At 38.4% G+C, this 18,160-nt stretch overlaps 1 protein-coding gene across 1 annotated transcript in view; it reads left to right on the top strand.

Moving 5' to 3' along the window:
* GPR158 (G protein-coupled receptor 158) overlaps nucleotides 1-18,160 on the top strand; it is a gene marked incomplete at both ends in the record, with an annotated part of 307,652 nt that overhangs the window by 207,024 nt on the left and 82,468 nt on the right. The window contains one exon of the mRNA XM_079701301.1: nucleotides 1,137-1,205. Coding sequence (XP_079557427.1) covers nucleotides 1,137-1,205 — 69 coding nt within the window. The remainder of the gene's footprint in view (nucleotides 1-1,136; nucleotides 1,206-18,160) is intronic.

Genomic DNA, 18,160 nt, shown 5'->3' with positions numbered 1-18,160 from the left:
GGCCATCATCAGAAAGTCTACAAGGAACAAATGCTGGAGAGGGTGTGGAGAAAAGGGAATCTTGCTACACTGTTGGTGGGAATATAAATTGATGCAGCCACTATGGAAAACAGTATCAAGGTTCCTTAAACTAAAAATAGAGCTACCACATGGTCTAGCAATCCCACTCCTGGGCATGTATCCAGAAAAGAAACTAATTCAAAAAGATATATGCACCCCAGTGTTTATAGGAGCACTATTTACAATAGCCAAGACATGGAAACAACCCAAGTGCCCATCAACAGACAATTGGTTTAAGAAGATGTAGTAAATATACAATGGAATATTACTCAACCATTAAAAAGAATGAAATGTTGCCATTTGCAGCAACATGGATGGACCTAGAGAATATACTAAGTGGTGTAAGTCATAGAAAGACAAATATATGATATTACTTATATGTGGAATCTAAAAAATAATACAAATGAGTCTATATACAAAACAAACTCACAGATAGAAAACAAACGTACGGTTACCAAAGGGGGAAAGGGAGGAAGGGGGAGAGATAAGTTAGGAGTATGGCGTTAACAGGTACATACTACTATACATAAAATAGATAAGCAACAATGATTTACTGTGTAACACAGGGAACTATAGTTACTATCTTGTAATAACCTGTAATGGAAAATCTGAAAATATATGTAAGTGAATCACTTTGTTGTACACTTGAAACTAACAATATTGTAAATCACCTATACTTCAATTAAAAAATCAAATTAAAAGAATATCCTTTTTGAAAAAAAAAAGAAATGCATTTGTGGCTGATGTTTCAGCAATACAGGCAAGACTTTCTGTGTCTGTGAATTTCTTAGATTGGAAGGATCTTCTGAATAGTGTTCTCAGTTCAGTGATTCAAATTTTAGACAACAAAATTCCATGAAGCCACTGGCAATATCATTGTCTACCACCACCTTTATAGTCAGTCTTATTGCATGTTTCAGTTAAGTCCACCTGTCTGAAATATAAGGCAATTTCTTGTTATTTCCCCCCACCAAAGAATGTTGTTCTGCTTGAGGCATTGTCACAAGAGCTTAAATTCTTCCATGCCTAGAAATGTCAATTTACATTGACATTTTAATTTTTGTTGTTGTTTTTAGAGCATCAGGGCATCGGGCCTTATCCTGTTGGAAACAATCCTTTTTGGGTCTCTGCTTCTCTACTTTCCGGTAAGTAACATATTTTTATAATTGCATTTAAAAAATAGCAATTTTATTTTTCTATATGTGTATACTATGTTATATATACTGTATACTATATGCATATATGCTTATATATATTTCTATATCTGTATGCAAGTTTGTATACCTATATCTATATTGTATACAATGTAGATGTAGATATATGGTAGATATATAAACAAGGGCTTTACAGATATTTAAATCCTGGCTCTTACCTATTGGGTGACCTTAGACAAGTTGATTAGCATTTCTAAACTAACCTTGGTTTCCTCTCCTAAAATGGAGCTAATTATTCTTTTCTTCCCAAATTTGTGAGAAATGTTAACTGCTTAAGTGAGCTCACATATGGAAGGCATGCTTGGTATGTACATATAAGCACTGGTTTCCTTCTTCTTCTCCCTCTACCTGAATCAGAACCACGAGACGCACCAAGTAGTTAATGCTGAAAATTTCCAAATGGTTACGTAGACAAATAAGCAGAATAAATGTGTGTGTGGTACTAGTGGTGTGCATAATCATAACAGACCTTCCTATCACGCTAGTTACATATCTGTAACCAGAAGATAAGTATTGATTCTACTAATTCAATTCAACCACTTGTATTCAGCAGTTCTTGTGTGTTAAGCACTTTGCTAACCTGGGAGTACTCTGTAAGTGAGAGAAACTTGCTTTCTCTTCTCAAGAGGGTTACAGCTTAGAAGAGGAGATGAGGAAGTACAGGTAATTATAATATAATGTGACAAAAGTTAGGAAGAGTAAAAGGGCAGGATGCTCTGGAGGCACTTAGGAGAGACACCTAACCAAGTCTGGGGAATAAAATATCACTTGACCAAGATCTGAAAGGTGAAAAGATGTTAGATAGAGAAGGAAAAGGTAGGCCTTCCAGCGCACCAGATTCTTTTTGGGTTTCCCCTTACCTCACTAACTGCTCCATATCAGCCTTCGTTGCTGATTCTTAATCTCCTTTCCCACTTTTTACTACTTGAGTGTCTCAGGACTAGTCCTTGTAGCTTTTCTTAGTCTACATTCTCCCTTGGGATCTCGTCTAGCCTCAGAAGCTTTAAATGTTGTTGAATTGACAATGACTCCTAAGTTTATATCTCCAGCCTAGACTTTTCCCCCAAGCTCCAAACTCACTTTCAACTGCTTACCTGACAACTCCATTGGAAGGTCCAGTAGAATTCCCTGTCATGTTCCTAACTGAGATACCTCCCAAAGTCAGCCCGTCTCTCTGTCTCCATTGACGGCAACTGCATCCTTCTGGTTACTCAGGCCCAACACCTGGGAGTCATCCTTAACAACTCTCTTTCTCTCACATCCATCAGAAAACCATTCAAAACATAGCAAAGATCCAGCCACTCCCCACCAGTACACTGTTACTGCCCTGGCCTAAACCACAGTCACTGTCTTCTGAGTTATTGCCACATCTCTTCTTCCATGCTTACCCCCTGCGATCTGTCTATCTTCAAAATATCAACCAGTTTGAATGCCAAAGTTAGACCATGGCATTCCTCTCCTCAAAACTCTGAAAGGTTTCTCATTTTACTTACAGTAAAAGCCAAAGTCCTTAGGATGGCCTTCAAGGCCCGACATGATTTGGATCCTGACCCTGCATTACTTCATTTTCTGATCATCTTTCCTGACTCACTGTTTACAAGCGTTCTTAATCTATCCGGGTTTTCTACTTCTTGAATTACATTTTATATTTCTCCTTAAGATAGAAATGTATTTAGGTATAATCATTTTTATTTTTCCATACAATTATCCATATTACTTAAGTTTTCTAATTTACTAGCATAGAATTGTACACAGTAATTAATAATAGAAGCAATATAATAATACAAAGACTGTTTATCATGCCTGGTACTGTTCCTGTATAAATGGCATGTTGTACATTGTAACATTTAATCTTCCTGGTTGAACTACCAGGCAGGTATTTAACCAAAGTCATAGAATCACCCAGTTACAAAGTGAAAGCCTAAAATGACTGCAGTAATCTGAGTAATAATCTTAATCATCTGACTATCTTTTCTTGCTGTGCCATCATCTTTTTCGTGAATCTCTGCTATTTTAAAATATGTTTTCTACCCAGTAGCCAGAGGGGTATTTTAAAATATCAAATATAACCTCTCACCACTTCTATAGCTTCTCAGTGTTCTTAGAATAAAGATCAAAACCCTGACATGGTTTATGATGTTATGTAAGTGTGGTCCTTACCCCACCCCTTCCCCCCAGCCTCATCCAATACTACTTTTCTCCTCACTTTCTGTATCTACCTACCCTGACCTTCTTTCAGTTTTTAAATGAAACAGGATCTCTCTCATGGTAGGTATAATAATGGCTCCCCAGAGATGTCCACAGTCCTAATTCCTGGAACCTGTGAATACATTACCTTATATGGAAAAGGGAACTTGGCAGATGAGATTAAATTAAGGACTTCAAAATAAGGAGATTATTCTGGATTATCTGAATGGCCCAAGTTTCCTAAGTGAAAAAGAGAAACAGAAAAGAGAGAGTCAAAGAGACAGCATCATGAAAAATATTGGACTGGCTACTGCTGGCTTTGAAGATGGGGGAAGGGGCCACAAGCCAAGGAATGCAGGTGCCTCTAGGAGCTGGAAATGGCGAGGGAACAGACTCTCCCCTTGATTTTAGTTCCATAAGACCCATCTGGGACTTCTTACTTCCAGAACTGTAAGCTAATAAATCTGTGCTGGGCTTCCCTGGTGGCGCAGTGGTTGGGGGTCCGCCTGCCATTGCAGGGGACACGGGTTCGTGCCCCGGTCCGGGAGGATCCCATGTGCCGCGGAGTGGCTGGGCCCGTGAGCCATGGCCGCTGAGCCTGTGTGTCCGGAGCCTGTGCTCCGCAACGGGAGAGGCCACAAACAGTGAGAGGCCCGCGTACCGCAAACCCCCCCCCAAAAAAATAAATCTGTGCTATTTTAAGCCACTAAATTTGTGCTATGTTACAGCAGCAACAGGAAGCTAATGTGCCTCTTCTCATAGGACCTCTTTGCATGCTTTTCCTTCAGTTTTGAAGAATCCTCCTCTCTTCTTTCCCCCCATTCCCATCTCACCAATTCTTCTGCCTATTAACAACTAGTCATCCTTTAGATTTCTACTTAAATATCACTTTTTCAGGAAAGCTTTCCTTGACTGCCAACTAAGTCAAATTCCTTATAATAACTTCTCATGGAATCCCTTTCTTAACCACACCTATCTCTAAGTATACATTCAAAAGTGCAATTATTTGGTTAGTGTCACTCTCCCACACAGACTCTAGTTCAGTGAGAGCGATGGCCTGTTTCTGTGTGGCTCACTATTGTCCCTGCAGCACTTAGCCCAGTACCTGTCACCATAGTTGAAGCACAGTAAATACTCAGTGAATGAATGAATGAGGTTATATTTGGATGCATTTAGAACTGTACCCTAAACTAGTGGCTATTGTCCTATTGAAATAGCCTCCAAAGAATCTGCTTGATTGTGGAAGACCAAGAATGATAGTCCTATTCATACTACTTTATTTAGTGCCTACAGCTAGGCATTAAAACACTTTTTAATGTTATTTTTAGGTGTTAGCAAATTTGGGTTTATTTTTTACTTATTCAAATCAAGTGGCCCTAATAAGGAGCATGGCCTAAAAGCTATAGAATTTTAAAGCTTCTTAAACAGAAGAAGTATTCTAGAAAAGAAGGACGTTCGAAAGAATAGTAAATGTTAGGCTGCTAAATGTTCAAAGCAGCTGTTAGAGACCCTTTCATTGACTGGAATCCAATCTTGAAAGCCACCTAATGGACCTATACTTGTGATGATATCAAGTACAAAGAAAAAGAGGAGAGAGAAATGGAAATTGAAAAAGAATAAAAGACAACACTTCTGCTTGACAATTCTATTGTGCCTGGGAGGAAAAAAAACAGAAAAGAAGACTTACCAAACCAATTCTGTCCAACAGGAGCATTAGGATGCCTCATTGTGTTGACTTCATGTTTAACTAGCTGTCTAGTTCATCTTTCATAGCACAAATTCTTTCTGCAACTGCTTGAAATATTAATGTGTAGCTGTCAATCTCATGCTGCATACCTTGGTTTTTAAGTAAGTTAGTGTTCATGCTCTGATGGCAGAAAGGGCCAAGTTATTTATTGAAGATTTGGATGTAGCATAAGTTACAGGAGGAGAAAAGACATTAAAAAATTATTGATTGAGTATGGAAAGGGAAGTAATTTTATTTTAGGTGAGAGAATAGAAGACGATGTCTCAGAAATTGATAATAAAATCTTTGGCTGCATAGGGAATGTTTATGCACATGGGTGTATGTGCATAGAGCATTCTTGACAAGAAGAATAACTGGTCATTAGACCAGAGCCTATTGGCTTCCTTGGGTGTTGCAGAGCGAAGTTTATGACTTTGGGCTAGAGTTTTTGCTATAAGGAGGACCTCTATAATAAGTGATAAAGGTGATTAAGTAAACCTAATACAGCCAAATGATCTAATTATTTGATGGTGTAAATGTGACCTATATTTATCTGTTAAATATTAATATCTTATTACTTTCTCTGTTCCTTGTGTGGCCTGTACCAGAATTGCTCATAAAATTTTTACTTGGGGTTGCAGTTTTTTAAAACAGTGTTCTTGAGTAAAGTAGAATTGTTTTTCGGGCTGGGTAACTCTGTGGAAGGACGCTTTGAGGAGATTCACGGTTATGCAGTGAGCCTTTTCTTCTTTTTATGCTGCATATTGTTGTACAGATTTGCAAGAATTAAGGTTATTTTTGCCTGTTCTAAGCAATCTTAGACTACAGACGATTTCATAACAATGCTTATATTGGAAAGTCCAAATTAGAGATTATCATCATTGTCTAGATAAGGACAAACCAAAATCTGACTAAATTTAGCATTGTTATAATTGGGTAGCAGAGAACTGAAGCTTTTAAAACATTTTCTTACAGATTCTCAAAAGAGACTCATGATTTGAAGTCCACACATTTGTGAACAAACGATTAGTCCTCATAATCACCTAAAAAAACTTTCATAAAATTTATAAAAGAAAGGAAAAAAGAGCTTTAAAAAAATCAACTAAAGTATATTTTTCTTGCTAAATCACATAAAATGACATATTATGGATTAATAAAACATATTAAGTAATATGGAGTCTAGAAGTTTATTTCTGGCTTGACCAAACCACCGGTTTCAGCTAATAAAGTAAGTTTTTTCCCTTTAATCTTCGTTATCTATTTGATTGATGGATGTGCCTTTCTATACAGCACACCAGTACATGTATAAATATGGTACTTATTTTCAGGTTGTTCCCCCCACCCCAGCCCACCCCAAGTCTTATAAAAAAAAAAAGAGCTGCAAAATATTAGTACTGGAAGGGACATCAGACATAACTTAGTCTTGATTCAACCTCTGTTTTGCAAATGCAGGAAGAGAGGCTGAGAGAAATTTCAGCTCCTCCAACTTTCCTCGGCGAGGTGATGAGAAAGCCAGGACTAGACTCCAGTCTGTGGTTTCCTGGTCCAGCACTCTCTTCACCCTAGGACAGTACTTCTGATGGAGGGGATGGATGTGAGATGCAGATGGCATTAAACTGCGTCATCAGGGAGGCTCGTGTTCTTGCCCTTCCTCAGTCACCTTTCCTCCTTAGGCCTCCAAGGAAGTAAAAGGCACAGAGGATAAAACAGGGAACCAATCTGAAGTAGCTTTAGGTTGGGCACTAAGGAGTTTGATGTAAAACTCCTGTGAGCTCGGATGGACCGAGCTGTTGAGCCACGTGATGTTTCTGATATTCAGTTGTTTTACCTACAAAAATAGAAATTGTGTCTTTCAAACTTAATAAACAATCCCCTTAGACCATGTCAGGTTAGTTTCAGTGCCACAGAACCTCACTCAGTTAAGAGACTGCTTTTTCTATGGTCACCCCAAAGCCTAAAACTAAAACTTGGACTTTTTTACTCCATCGTAGAGCATGTGCAGCCTCCAGAAGCAGAGAAAACACCGGGAGCATGTTGCTTCCTCGCATAGAGCTTAAAGGGCAGGAAATAAAGGAGAGAGAGTTGAAAGTGGGGAGGGAGGGTGAGAATCAGACCGTGAGAATACAGTTGAAGCAGCCAAGTTTTTCATCCGTTACTCTTATTTTTTATTTTGATGCTCAAATTAACCCAGAATTGGCCAGTGAGAGTCCCTTCAAGCTGGCTCCTGCCTTCTTTGGATATGGTTTTGCCATTCTTTGAGCACTTCCCTCCTTTCTAGTGCAACAGAAAGTACTTTCCCTACCCCAGCCCTGGAATCAGCCTTTTCTCCAAGGAGCTCTGGTGCTTTTTAGGAGGAAATGGTAGCAATTCAGTTCTGAGACAGATTCACTTCCATTGTGACACACGTAGGGCAGAAAGTTCCCAGTTTTACAGCTAGGCCAATGTTACAGCTAGGCCAGTGTTTCTCGAACCTCAGTTACCTAGGAGATTTTGTAAGGAGATTTCTCCTCAACTCTAAGATTCTATCCTTAAGACTTAAGATTCCATCCTTTAAACTGATCTAGGCTACATCTTACTCAGTGCCATTTAGATCCATTTGGCTTGGTACCAGAGCAAAAGAGAAAAAGGAAATCGGAAGGAAAGTTACGACTCATGAGCACAGCAACGCTGTCAGAGAAAACAATAACATGGGGATGGCTGTTTCATGCTGAGATAGCTCAAAGCGTGTGGGGATAGAAGACTCTTAATCCACAAACAGCTAGAGGATTTCAGGAATATTGGCCAAAATATTGAAATCAAAAGATGTCAGAGAACCAGACCGCCTCTTCAGGGGAGTTGGAAGCATGTGATGCCAAGTCACTTTGCTCTCTTCTCTAGTGTAGTTTAGAGGAGTAGAAGGAATGGATGTAAATGCCCTGGGGTTCTGTGCAGTTCTACTTCTCCCCTCGTTCCTATGCTCCTCTCCCCTCCCAGCCTCCAGACAGAAGTCTGACCTGATGGGTAGGGGGAATGGTTGTCTACAGGCAAAGGCACGGAGGGTATCCAGTGTGAGTATTCTAGGGTATTTGGTGAAGAGTCTTGGGTCAGCCATGTGTCAGGAAGTAACTAATAATCTTCTTTTAGCTGAAAGACTTTTAATAAACCGAGCCTTAAAGAGTTGAGAATTGGACCCTTAGTTTGTCAGTGAAAAACAGCAGTTTTCATCTTTACTAAAATAAGTACCAATTCGACTATATGCCTCTTAAAAATACTTTGTTGTTTTTGTGAAATATAATAATTTGTTATTTACAAACTAGGACAAAATGGAAAAATACAAGGAAAAGGTAAAAGATCAACAAAAAGTTGTAATTATCCAGAAATAATCATTGTATACACTTGATCATTTTAGACATCTGTATATGCACGTATGTAAATTGAAATAGAAAATGGATGGATGGTGGAAATTGAGATACAGACAAGATTACTCTGATGTTTTTTTAACAAAATTTTAATTGTAATCTTTATTATTTTAATTAAAAAAACTGAGGTGAAACAAGTTACTACTGATGTTTAGATAAATGAATCTTCACAACAAGGATTATTAATTCTAAAAGATCTTTCTAAAGTTAAATTGGGTTAATTTTTTTTTTTCTTAGCTGTGTGTTTCACCTTTAGATAGTATCACTTGAATTCAGCTGACAGCTAAGAAATTGAACTCAGTGTCTTTTGCCCCATCCTCCCACTCTTTGAGTTTTGTTAGTTAATAATTTTTGAATTGTTAATGTTTATAATATGTAATTTTGAAACTATAATTCACATAGTTGTTCAACCTTAGGTCTATATTTAATGTCTTCCACTAATCTTTGTAACCTGACTTCTTCAATCCTCAGTTCTTTATTTTGATTTGTCCCTTGGTTTTCATGCAGGAGTATTGAGTTCTATAGTTGTTGAGTTCTTACATGCTTGAGAATCTCCACTCATTGTCCTTAAACATGAAGAATAAATTCCCTGTTTATAAAAAATTCAAGACACACTTCCTATTGCTCAGAATTTGTGTCTTTTGTCTGACTATTTCCAGATCTTGAAATAGCCTGATTTCTCCCTCCTATGGATGACTTGATATTTCTGCCTTGATGCCAATAAGTCGTTTTTTAGTCTTGCAATTAAATGATCAAACTAGGAGTTACCTTGACATTTATCATCCTGTTATTTTTTTTTCTTGGATCATGGTGTTTCTTTTCAATATATAGATGTAAGGCCACTTTAATTCTTGGAATGGTTTTAAATTATATCTTTAATTTTTTGTTTCTTCTTCAGGAACTTGAATTATGTATACATTGGATTTTCTTTTCCATCTGTATCTGTGTTTCTAGTCATTAGTGTATCTTGGTCCTTTTCTATTTTGTTTTGTGTGTTTCCCTCAAGATTTCATGATCTTCACACTATTCTCAATTGTGTTCTGCTTGAGTTGATCCCAATATTCCTTTGACCTCTCTTAAGTTTTTAATTTAATTTAATTTTCATTTTTATATTTCCCCCTTCCCTGGCATTTTTTGGAGTGATTTTATTTCTTTCTGTTTTTCTTTTCTCTTCTTTGATCTCTAGTCTCTTTTTCTTTGAGCTTCTTTATCAGAGGAAATGTTACCTGTAATTTTTTTGAGGCTATGAGAATTATTTATTTGAACTTTCATCAGTTTTCTTGGGTAATGTCACTTCTGTTATCCATTCTTCATTTGCCTTTTCCATCCAGTATTTAAACAGAGTCTATGCTGTTTCCTTTCTGATTTTTATTTCTTTTTCATTGGGATAATTCTTTTTTATTGTGGTAAAATATACATAAACTTACCATTTTAATAATTTTTAAATGTACATTTCAGTAACATTAAGTTCATTCACAGTGTTGTACAATCATCACTATCTATTTCTATAACTTTTTCATCATCCCAAGTTAAAACTGTATCCATTAAATAATAACTTCATATTCCTCCTTTACCCCCAGCCCTTGGTAAACTCTTTTCTACTTTCTGTCTCTATGAATTTGCCTATTCTTGGTGCTTCACGTGAGTAGCATCATAACACTATTTGTCTTTTTGTGCCTGGCTTATTTCACTAAGCATAATGTGTTCAGGGTTCATCCAGGTTATGGCATGTGTCATAATTTCATTTCTTTTTATAGCTGAATAATATTCCACTATATGTATATACCACATTTTGTTTACCATTTGTCAGTTGGTGGACATTTGGGTTGTTTCCGCTGTTTTGCCTTTACACCTAAGCTGCTATGAATATTGGTGTACAAGTATCTGAGTCCCTGCTTTCAGTTTTTTGGGTATAGGAGCAAAATTGCTGGATCCTGTGCTCATTTTCTGTTTACTTTTGAGGAACTGCCAAACCATTTTCCAAAGTGGCTATAGCAATTTACGTTCCCACCAGCAATGCACGAATGTTCCAGTTTCTCCACATCAGACTTTTTATTTTCTCTTGTTTGTATATATATATATATATATATATATATATTTTTTTTTTTTTTGGTGGTACACGGGCCTCTCACTGCTGTGGCCTCTCCCGTTGCGGAGCACAGGCTCCGGACACGCAGGCTCAGCGGCCATGGCTCATGGGCCCAGCCACTCCGCGGCATGTGGGACCTTCCTGGACCGGGGCACGAACCCGTGTCCCCTGCATCGGCAGGCAGACTCTCAACCACTGCGCCACCAGGGAAGCCCTCTCTTGTTTATTTTTAATAGTCATTTTAATGGGTATGAAGTGGTAGCTCATTGCGGTTTTGATTTGCTGCTTTTCAGTTTTGAATGAAGCCGTTTTTTTTCCAGCTATTTTATAAAGCATTAGGTGGAGAGCAGCAGGAAGAATCGGTTGAGTGCAGCCGCCTCTTCATTTTGAGATCACACGAAGCCCCATGGTTAGTCTGTATTATAATCTGGGGCTGCACCTTCTTCTTTCACCCCACTTTGGCTCTGGCTCTTTTCCTTGGCTAGGGTGCTGCTTAGGTCCATCAGCGGGGATGGCTTGTCTCCAAATCTCTCTCCCATCTGGGATGATGCTGTGTTTCTACAGGAAACTTCCCCAGTTCTCCTTTGGCCCCCTATACCCTAAGATTCATTCTCCAATGAACAGATTGCTTCCTGACTGAGCTCTGGATTAGGAATGTAACAGCTCTACTTGTATTTCTTCATTTTGGTGCAACTTTAACTCTTGGGGCTTCTCTTGTCTCCCTTAGTGATTCTCATCTATCCTCATAGCTTAATATACTCTCCACATGCCAAAACCAAATAAATTTGTATCTCCAGCCTAAATCTCTTTCCTGAATTCCAGACGTGTATGTGCACCTACCTATTCAACATTTCTACTTGGATGTCTGGTAGACATCACAGACTTAATACATCCAACACTTAATTCCTCATTTCATCACCACCACCAGACCTGTTCTACCAGCATAATGCCCCTTCCAGTTGGTAGCAACTCCATCCTTCCAGTTGCTCAAGACAAAAACCTTGGGTTTATCCTTGACTTCCGTTTATCTCTTGCATCCTGTATCAAGTTCATCACGAAATAATCCTGTTGGTTCTACCCTAAAAGTATATCCAGACCCAACCATTTCATACTGCTCCCACTGTTAGCACCCTGGTCTGAGGCACCATCGTTGAGCATTAAATTATTGCAATGACCTTCTAACTAGCCTCCCAGCTCTCCACTCTTGTCCTCCTGTAGTCTGTTCTCCACACAGCAGCCAGAAATTTCTTTTTAAACCTAAGTCAGCTACTCCTGCTCAAAACCCCGCAGTGGCTCCCCGTTTCATTCAGCATGAAACTTAAAAACTTAAAAGCCTACATAATCTGCTCACCTATCTCCTCCTCTTCCTCTGGAAGCAGAGTAAGCACCGGGCTCTTCCTTGTTCTCAGACAGGCCAGGCACCCTCCCATCTCACTGACTACACCAGCTATTCCCTTTGCCTGGAACACACTTCTTCCTCTTATCTATGTGACAACTGCCTCACTTCCTTCACAACTTTGCTGAAATATCTTCTCGGTGAAGTTCACCCTGTGGAGACCCTACTTGAAACCGCAGACTGCCTTGTTCCTCAGAGGACTTCTGGTCACTCTCACACTGGTAATATATATATATTTTTTGCATAGAATTTATCACTTTATATATGTTTTATTATCTTTATTTCTTACATATATATATATATATTTTTTAAATTTTCTGTCTCCCTCCACTAGAATTTAAGTCCACTCCTGTATTTCAGCACCTGGAATAATGCCTGGAGCATAGTGGGTGGTCAACAAATATTTTTTGAATGAATGAATATTTTTCAGACATTCTTTATTGATTAACATATGGAGTACAGCTCTTTCCGTGTATTATTAATGATGTATTTTCATACCTTTTAAAAATTATTTTTTACATTTTTAGTTATAATCATATTTTTAATTATAAATCTTTCAAGAGCAGGACCATGTCTGTTGCATCTGTTTCCATCACAGCACATTAAAAATGTGTTGAATTTCAATATAATTCTAACTAAAGCCATTATACATAGGCACATACATGTATATGAACGTATAGCTGTTTACCTCTGTCTTTATCTTTGTGTCTCTCTGCTTCTAGTTCGCTGTCTTTATCTCTGATTTCCCTATGGGGAGGTGGAAAGGAATGTAGACCAATAATGAAGAGTCTTTACTTCTTGCTCACATAGTCTTTCTTGACCCGGCCCCTCTTTACCTCTTGGACCCTGTACTGTAGTGCACTCCACCTCTCTCACTCTGCCGCAGCGATACTGGCCTCACTGCTCTTCCATGAGGAGGCCTGGCATGCACCCACCCTACAGCCTTGGCATTGGCTGTCTCCTCTTCCTGGAGCACTCTTAACCCACATATCTTTGTGGCGAACTCCTGCATCTTCTTTAAACCTTTGCTTAGATGTCAACTCTTCCATGAAAGGAAGTTAAGGAACTCATTATTTTGGAATAAACAGGAAGAAGTTAAATAAAAAATTATGACATTAAAGTGAGAATAAGCCACCCCAATTGCAGAGAATTTCTAATGGGACCAAATGGAGACAGATTCAGCGATGATGTGGAGGCAGGGATGTCACAATTTGGCAGTAGACTAGGAACATAATAAATTATCCCGAGAATGCCTTCAGAGGAACAGATGAGAGGTGCCGGCTCTGGCAATGACAGAGAATTTGACAGTCAGATGGTTTGAGTTGAAAGATAAGAAATTGTACCTCTGCAGCGATGTCATAGCTAGCCTGTTTTAGCTCTTTAGTAACAAATTATGGAAGGGGTAAAGTATCAGTTCATTTCTAATTCCCTTGCCAGAGATTGTGGATTAATGTCTTTACCCATGGGAAAAACATGGGTAAAAAACAAAGAAACTCTGTCTCTTTTTCAGTGGTTACTATTTCTCCCGTGCTTACAGAAATACACTTGAATTTTCCCGTGCAGGCCCAAGACACATAAGTAATTAGCTATTTCTGAAGTTTGGTAAGTTATTTTCAGTGAATAAATGGCTAAGAAATTTATACTTTAGGTTTTAGGTGTTATATGTGAACATGTGGTTTTAGAGAGCTTTAGTCTGTGGGAAACATTCTCAGAATTGTCAGACATTTGTATTAGCTGACTGCCACTGCTGTGACGTCCGAGTTTATCTCTGGGGTCTCAGTTGTGAACAGTTGACATAAGAAGCTATGAAGACACTTAGGTCTGAGAGATAATTAGGAAAATAGCTACAATCAGAATAAAAGTTGTTGGAGTCAGAATTAGCAAAGTGTCCTGAAAAATGGTTTCTTTTCCAAGTTAGCTTCTGGGGAAAAAATTGTAGAAGACTTAAAAACACTATTTAAAATGGTAGTAAGTATTCTTTTAAAAATGACAAGAAGATGACATTTTGACAGAGCAGATCACACCTTGAATGTCAGGGACTACACAGTGTCACTGAAGAGTCACAATTCAATAAAGTAGATATGTCACTTAAACAAAATAGCAAAAGAGCGAAAATATAAAGAAATAATACTAACACGGAATCATAGTAATAAAAACCCCATCTCACAATATACAGATCCTAGTATAAGTGCGACTGAAGGAAGAATTTGGACTTACCATTTAAATGAGGTCAATGTGAACTTTTAGGAGAAAGAGCAGATTACTTTCCTAGAATATATCTGACAAGTGTGTCACCTGACACATTTATTTTAATTATACATTTATCTAAAAGCTGTGAATATGGTATATGAATATCGCTTCATGTTATAATTTCTATAATATGAGGAAAATAGACCATATTTTCTGAAAATTTAATCACTATTGGTGGACTTTCATAAATATTTAAATTATCTAAGGGAGATGTCATTTATGATTCGATGTCTATCGTCTCCATGATTTGTTTATCCTTGAGTTTTCCAAGTTGAGATTTATTTTGAATGTCTCCTCTAAGCTTTGGAGATCATATGATTAATTCAAGTATAGACATGTTCAGATGACATCCTAATCCAAACATTACTTTCAATTCCACTTTGACTTTCTTTATTCTTCACACATTCATTTCTGCAACCAACATCTACTTTTCATCATGCTTACAGAAATGGGAAAAAATACTTGTCTGCTCCATGGTCTTGTCCACTTCACACAATCAGTTGTGCTGTTGGGGTCTGGAGGTGACCTCACCGCAGCCCCCATACAAGTGCTCTTGTTCTCTGTGAGGAGGGATGAGAGGCTTTGCTGCTTATACGGGATTCTCTGAAAACAACTGCCCGTTTCACCCTTTGATGTAAATCATAGCATCTCATCAGATGTTCTGAAGTAAAGGATGCTCTGAAAAAGAAGAGGTCAAGTACACATGGCCAGTGCTCCTATCTGAGAAGTCATAGTGAACATTATTTATTAAAGGCTTTGAGATCTGCAGTAAAAGAATGCATTTAAAACCGAGTGTTTCCCCATCTTCCTTGATTTTATTATACGCTTTTATACATTACACCTATTAAAATATTTGTAATTAATAATGTAAGTCCCGGGCTTCCCTGGTGACGCAGTGGTTGAGAGTCCGCCTGCCGATGCAGGGGACACGGGTTCGCGCCCGGTCCGGGAAGATCCCACATGCAGAGGAGCGGCTGGGCCCGTGAGCCATGGCTGCTGAGCCTGTGTGTCTGGAGCCTGTGCTCCGCAACAGGAGAGGCCACAACAGTGAGAGGCCCGCATACTGCAAAAACAAACAAACAAACAAAAAATAATGTAAGTCCCATAATATTTGTCTTAAGTATACATAATAAAAATCCTGTAACATTGCAGAAGTATTATTCCATTTATATAGAGTGAAGTCACGTGCGTGCATGTGTGTGTGTGACATGAGCATATGAGGTAAACCATAAGAAAGCAGGAGAATGACAAATGCAAAATCCAGGATGATGGTTACCTGGAAGAGGTAAGTGAAGAGGTTGAGATCACAGAGGAAGAGGGGAATAAAGGGAACTTCAAGGTAATAGTAATATTAAACTGAGTGGGTGGGTAAATGGGTATGGGTATTCATTGTATTTATATATAAAATCATATATATAATTACATATATATCCTGAGATGCTCTATTGGTTAGAGGTCTGGAGATGAAGAAGATTGAGCAGAAGAGACTGGGAATGACCTAGCAGGGAAGTAGGAGAAGGATCAATTGAATGTACACATTTCATTTCAAGAAAAAGAAGAGAGAGTGGTCAGTTTCTTCACATGCTGCTGATTGGTCTTGTAAGATCAGGAACGAGAATCTCTACTGAATTTGGTGATGTTGAGGTGGTGTTGACAAGACCAGTTTTGGTGTGGTGGTGGATAATAAAAGCCTAACTATGATTCCAAAGAGGGAAGGGATGAGGTGACATAGAGACAGCAAGTAGAAACTATTTTTTCTGCCGTCTTTGCAGTGTAAGGAAGAGTATCCGGGTACTAGAGGAAGTTGTAGAGCAACTGAGACTACTTTTAATGAGAAATAGTACAACATGTTTTCATGGCTATGGATGGCCCCATAGAGATGGAAAAGAAGAGAAGTGAATATTGTCGTTAGGGAAGCCCTTAAATAGACCAAAGCATATGGGATCCATTGAGTAAGTGGAGGTGTTGAACTTAGGTCAGAACAAATCCATTTCATTCATTGTGATCGGAAGGAAGGAGGTACCAGGCCTTCTCTTCCATAAATATCATATGGAAATCAGCGGTCAGGGCAAAAATGAGAACTTGGGACATCTCTGAGAATGTGACATTTTTAGCTATTTCTCTCATTTTCCTATTGTTCAGAACTTCACACTAGAGTCAGTATCTCAGTGCAGTTGAAGTTGGGAGCCCTGAGAAGTAAACTACAACATTCTAAATAATTGGTAGTGACTTCCCAGACATTGTGAAAACTGTTCCACAGTATACAGCGATCTGGCTTCATGTCTGCCCTCCAGACAGTGTACATTCCACGGCAAAATGACTGTCTCTGATAGAACAGTGACTCTAGGTGATAGAACTGCCTGTCAAGTCCTATTCAGTTCAGATTCAGATGTGTTTGGATCCGTGTACTCTTCAGGGCTGTCATTGTATCAGCTGTTCAGTCACTTAAGCTATTTCTGCTATCATAAAGCAAATTGAAAATTTGACAATTGTCTACTTATTCTAATCTGTGTGGACAGATAGTACAGATCTTCAGGACTAAAACTGAATTATCTGTCACATGAGCTCAGATAGAATTTTAATTAAAAAATTTAAGCTGCAAAAATGGATTAAACACTTAATAACCCAGGCTTTTCGGCAGCTCCTGAAAAAGTTGAGTAGTGCTGGAATCTTTTCCCTTCACTTGGTCAACCTTTTGCCATTTTATTTCACCTTCCTCTGTCCTACTCTATTTATTGATAAATAGAACATTGAAGGTGAAAGTTGGATGCTGAACACTGGCAAACTGCAATTTTTAGGTAATGTTTAAATGGCATTATTTTCATCTTGGAAATCTTAGCTTCTAGCAAGTGGCATATTTATTTATCACTAGGCATATTTTCAGTTCTTCCTTAGGAAAGCATATTTTATTTCTGTCCCTTTGTATTTGAGAAAAATGAATTCATGATTCAGTTCTAGAAGGAGCCTTAGGATGACATCCCGCAAACATTAAGAAATGGAGCCCTGCGTGCAGAATGCTGAACTTCAGGGAGGAGGAGGAAAGAGAAAGGAAAGGGAGGAAGGAGATTATCTCTCTTATTAATGCTGTTAATGCATTTAGCGTGAAAGTATGAGTATCACAGAACAACAAAGTATCATGACTCTCATTTCTTTGCCACAATATTACTATATTCTATTTGGGTTTATAGTTGGGTTCCTGTGTTTCACTCTTTTAAGCAACAGCAGAAGGATCAGCTTAATGATAATGAGAGCCAACATTTATTGTGTGGTTTTCCATCCTCTGTACCACATTACACATCCTAGGTGCTTTATGTGTGTTGTCTTATGTCTAATACATCTTTGCCACCCCCCCCCCCCCCAGTGTGTAGCATAGTGCCTGGCATATAGTAAGAATCTAATAAATATTTTTCTAATTGCCTGTAAACAAGAAATTAAATGAGCTAACAGTGCAGAGCTTTGACATGACATAAAGGTTACTGCCCTATAATATGATATGAAAGGCTCTGACAGACCATATTACCAAGTATGTGTCCGTGGTTGACATGCTAATAAAATTAGAATTGTTCCTTAACTTTCTAGAGACACATGATTAAATTGTGTTAAAGCAGTTGTTTCCTGAAAAGCTTAATACACTAGCTAGTGAACACCTTATTTCTTAGTATTTGCTTATGTGATCAGTCTTAGGCTTTACTGTGTAATGGTTAAGAGCATGGCGTGAGGAGCCACTGTCACTGACACATTAGCTGTGTGACCTTAGGTTAGCCCTTCAACCTCTCTGGACCTCCATTGCCTCATCTGTGAAACAGGGATAATAAAAGTACCTTTGGATGATTTTGTGCA

This window comes from Hyperoodon ampullatus (assembly GCF_949752795.1).
Source record: "Hyperoodon ampullatus genome assembly, chromosome: 3".
NCBI classification, from domain to species: Eukaryota; Metazoa; Chordata; class Mammalia; order Artiodactyla; family Ziphiidae; genus Hyperoodon; species Hyperoodon ampullatus.
Note: the sequence above shows the minus strand (reverse complement) of the source record. Positions and strands in the feature narration are given on the sequence as shown.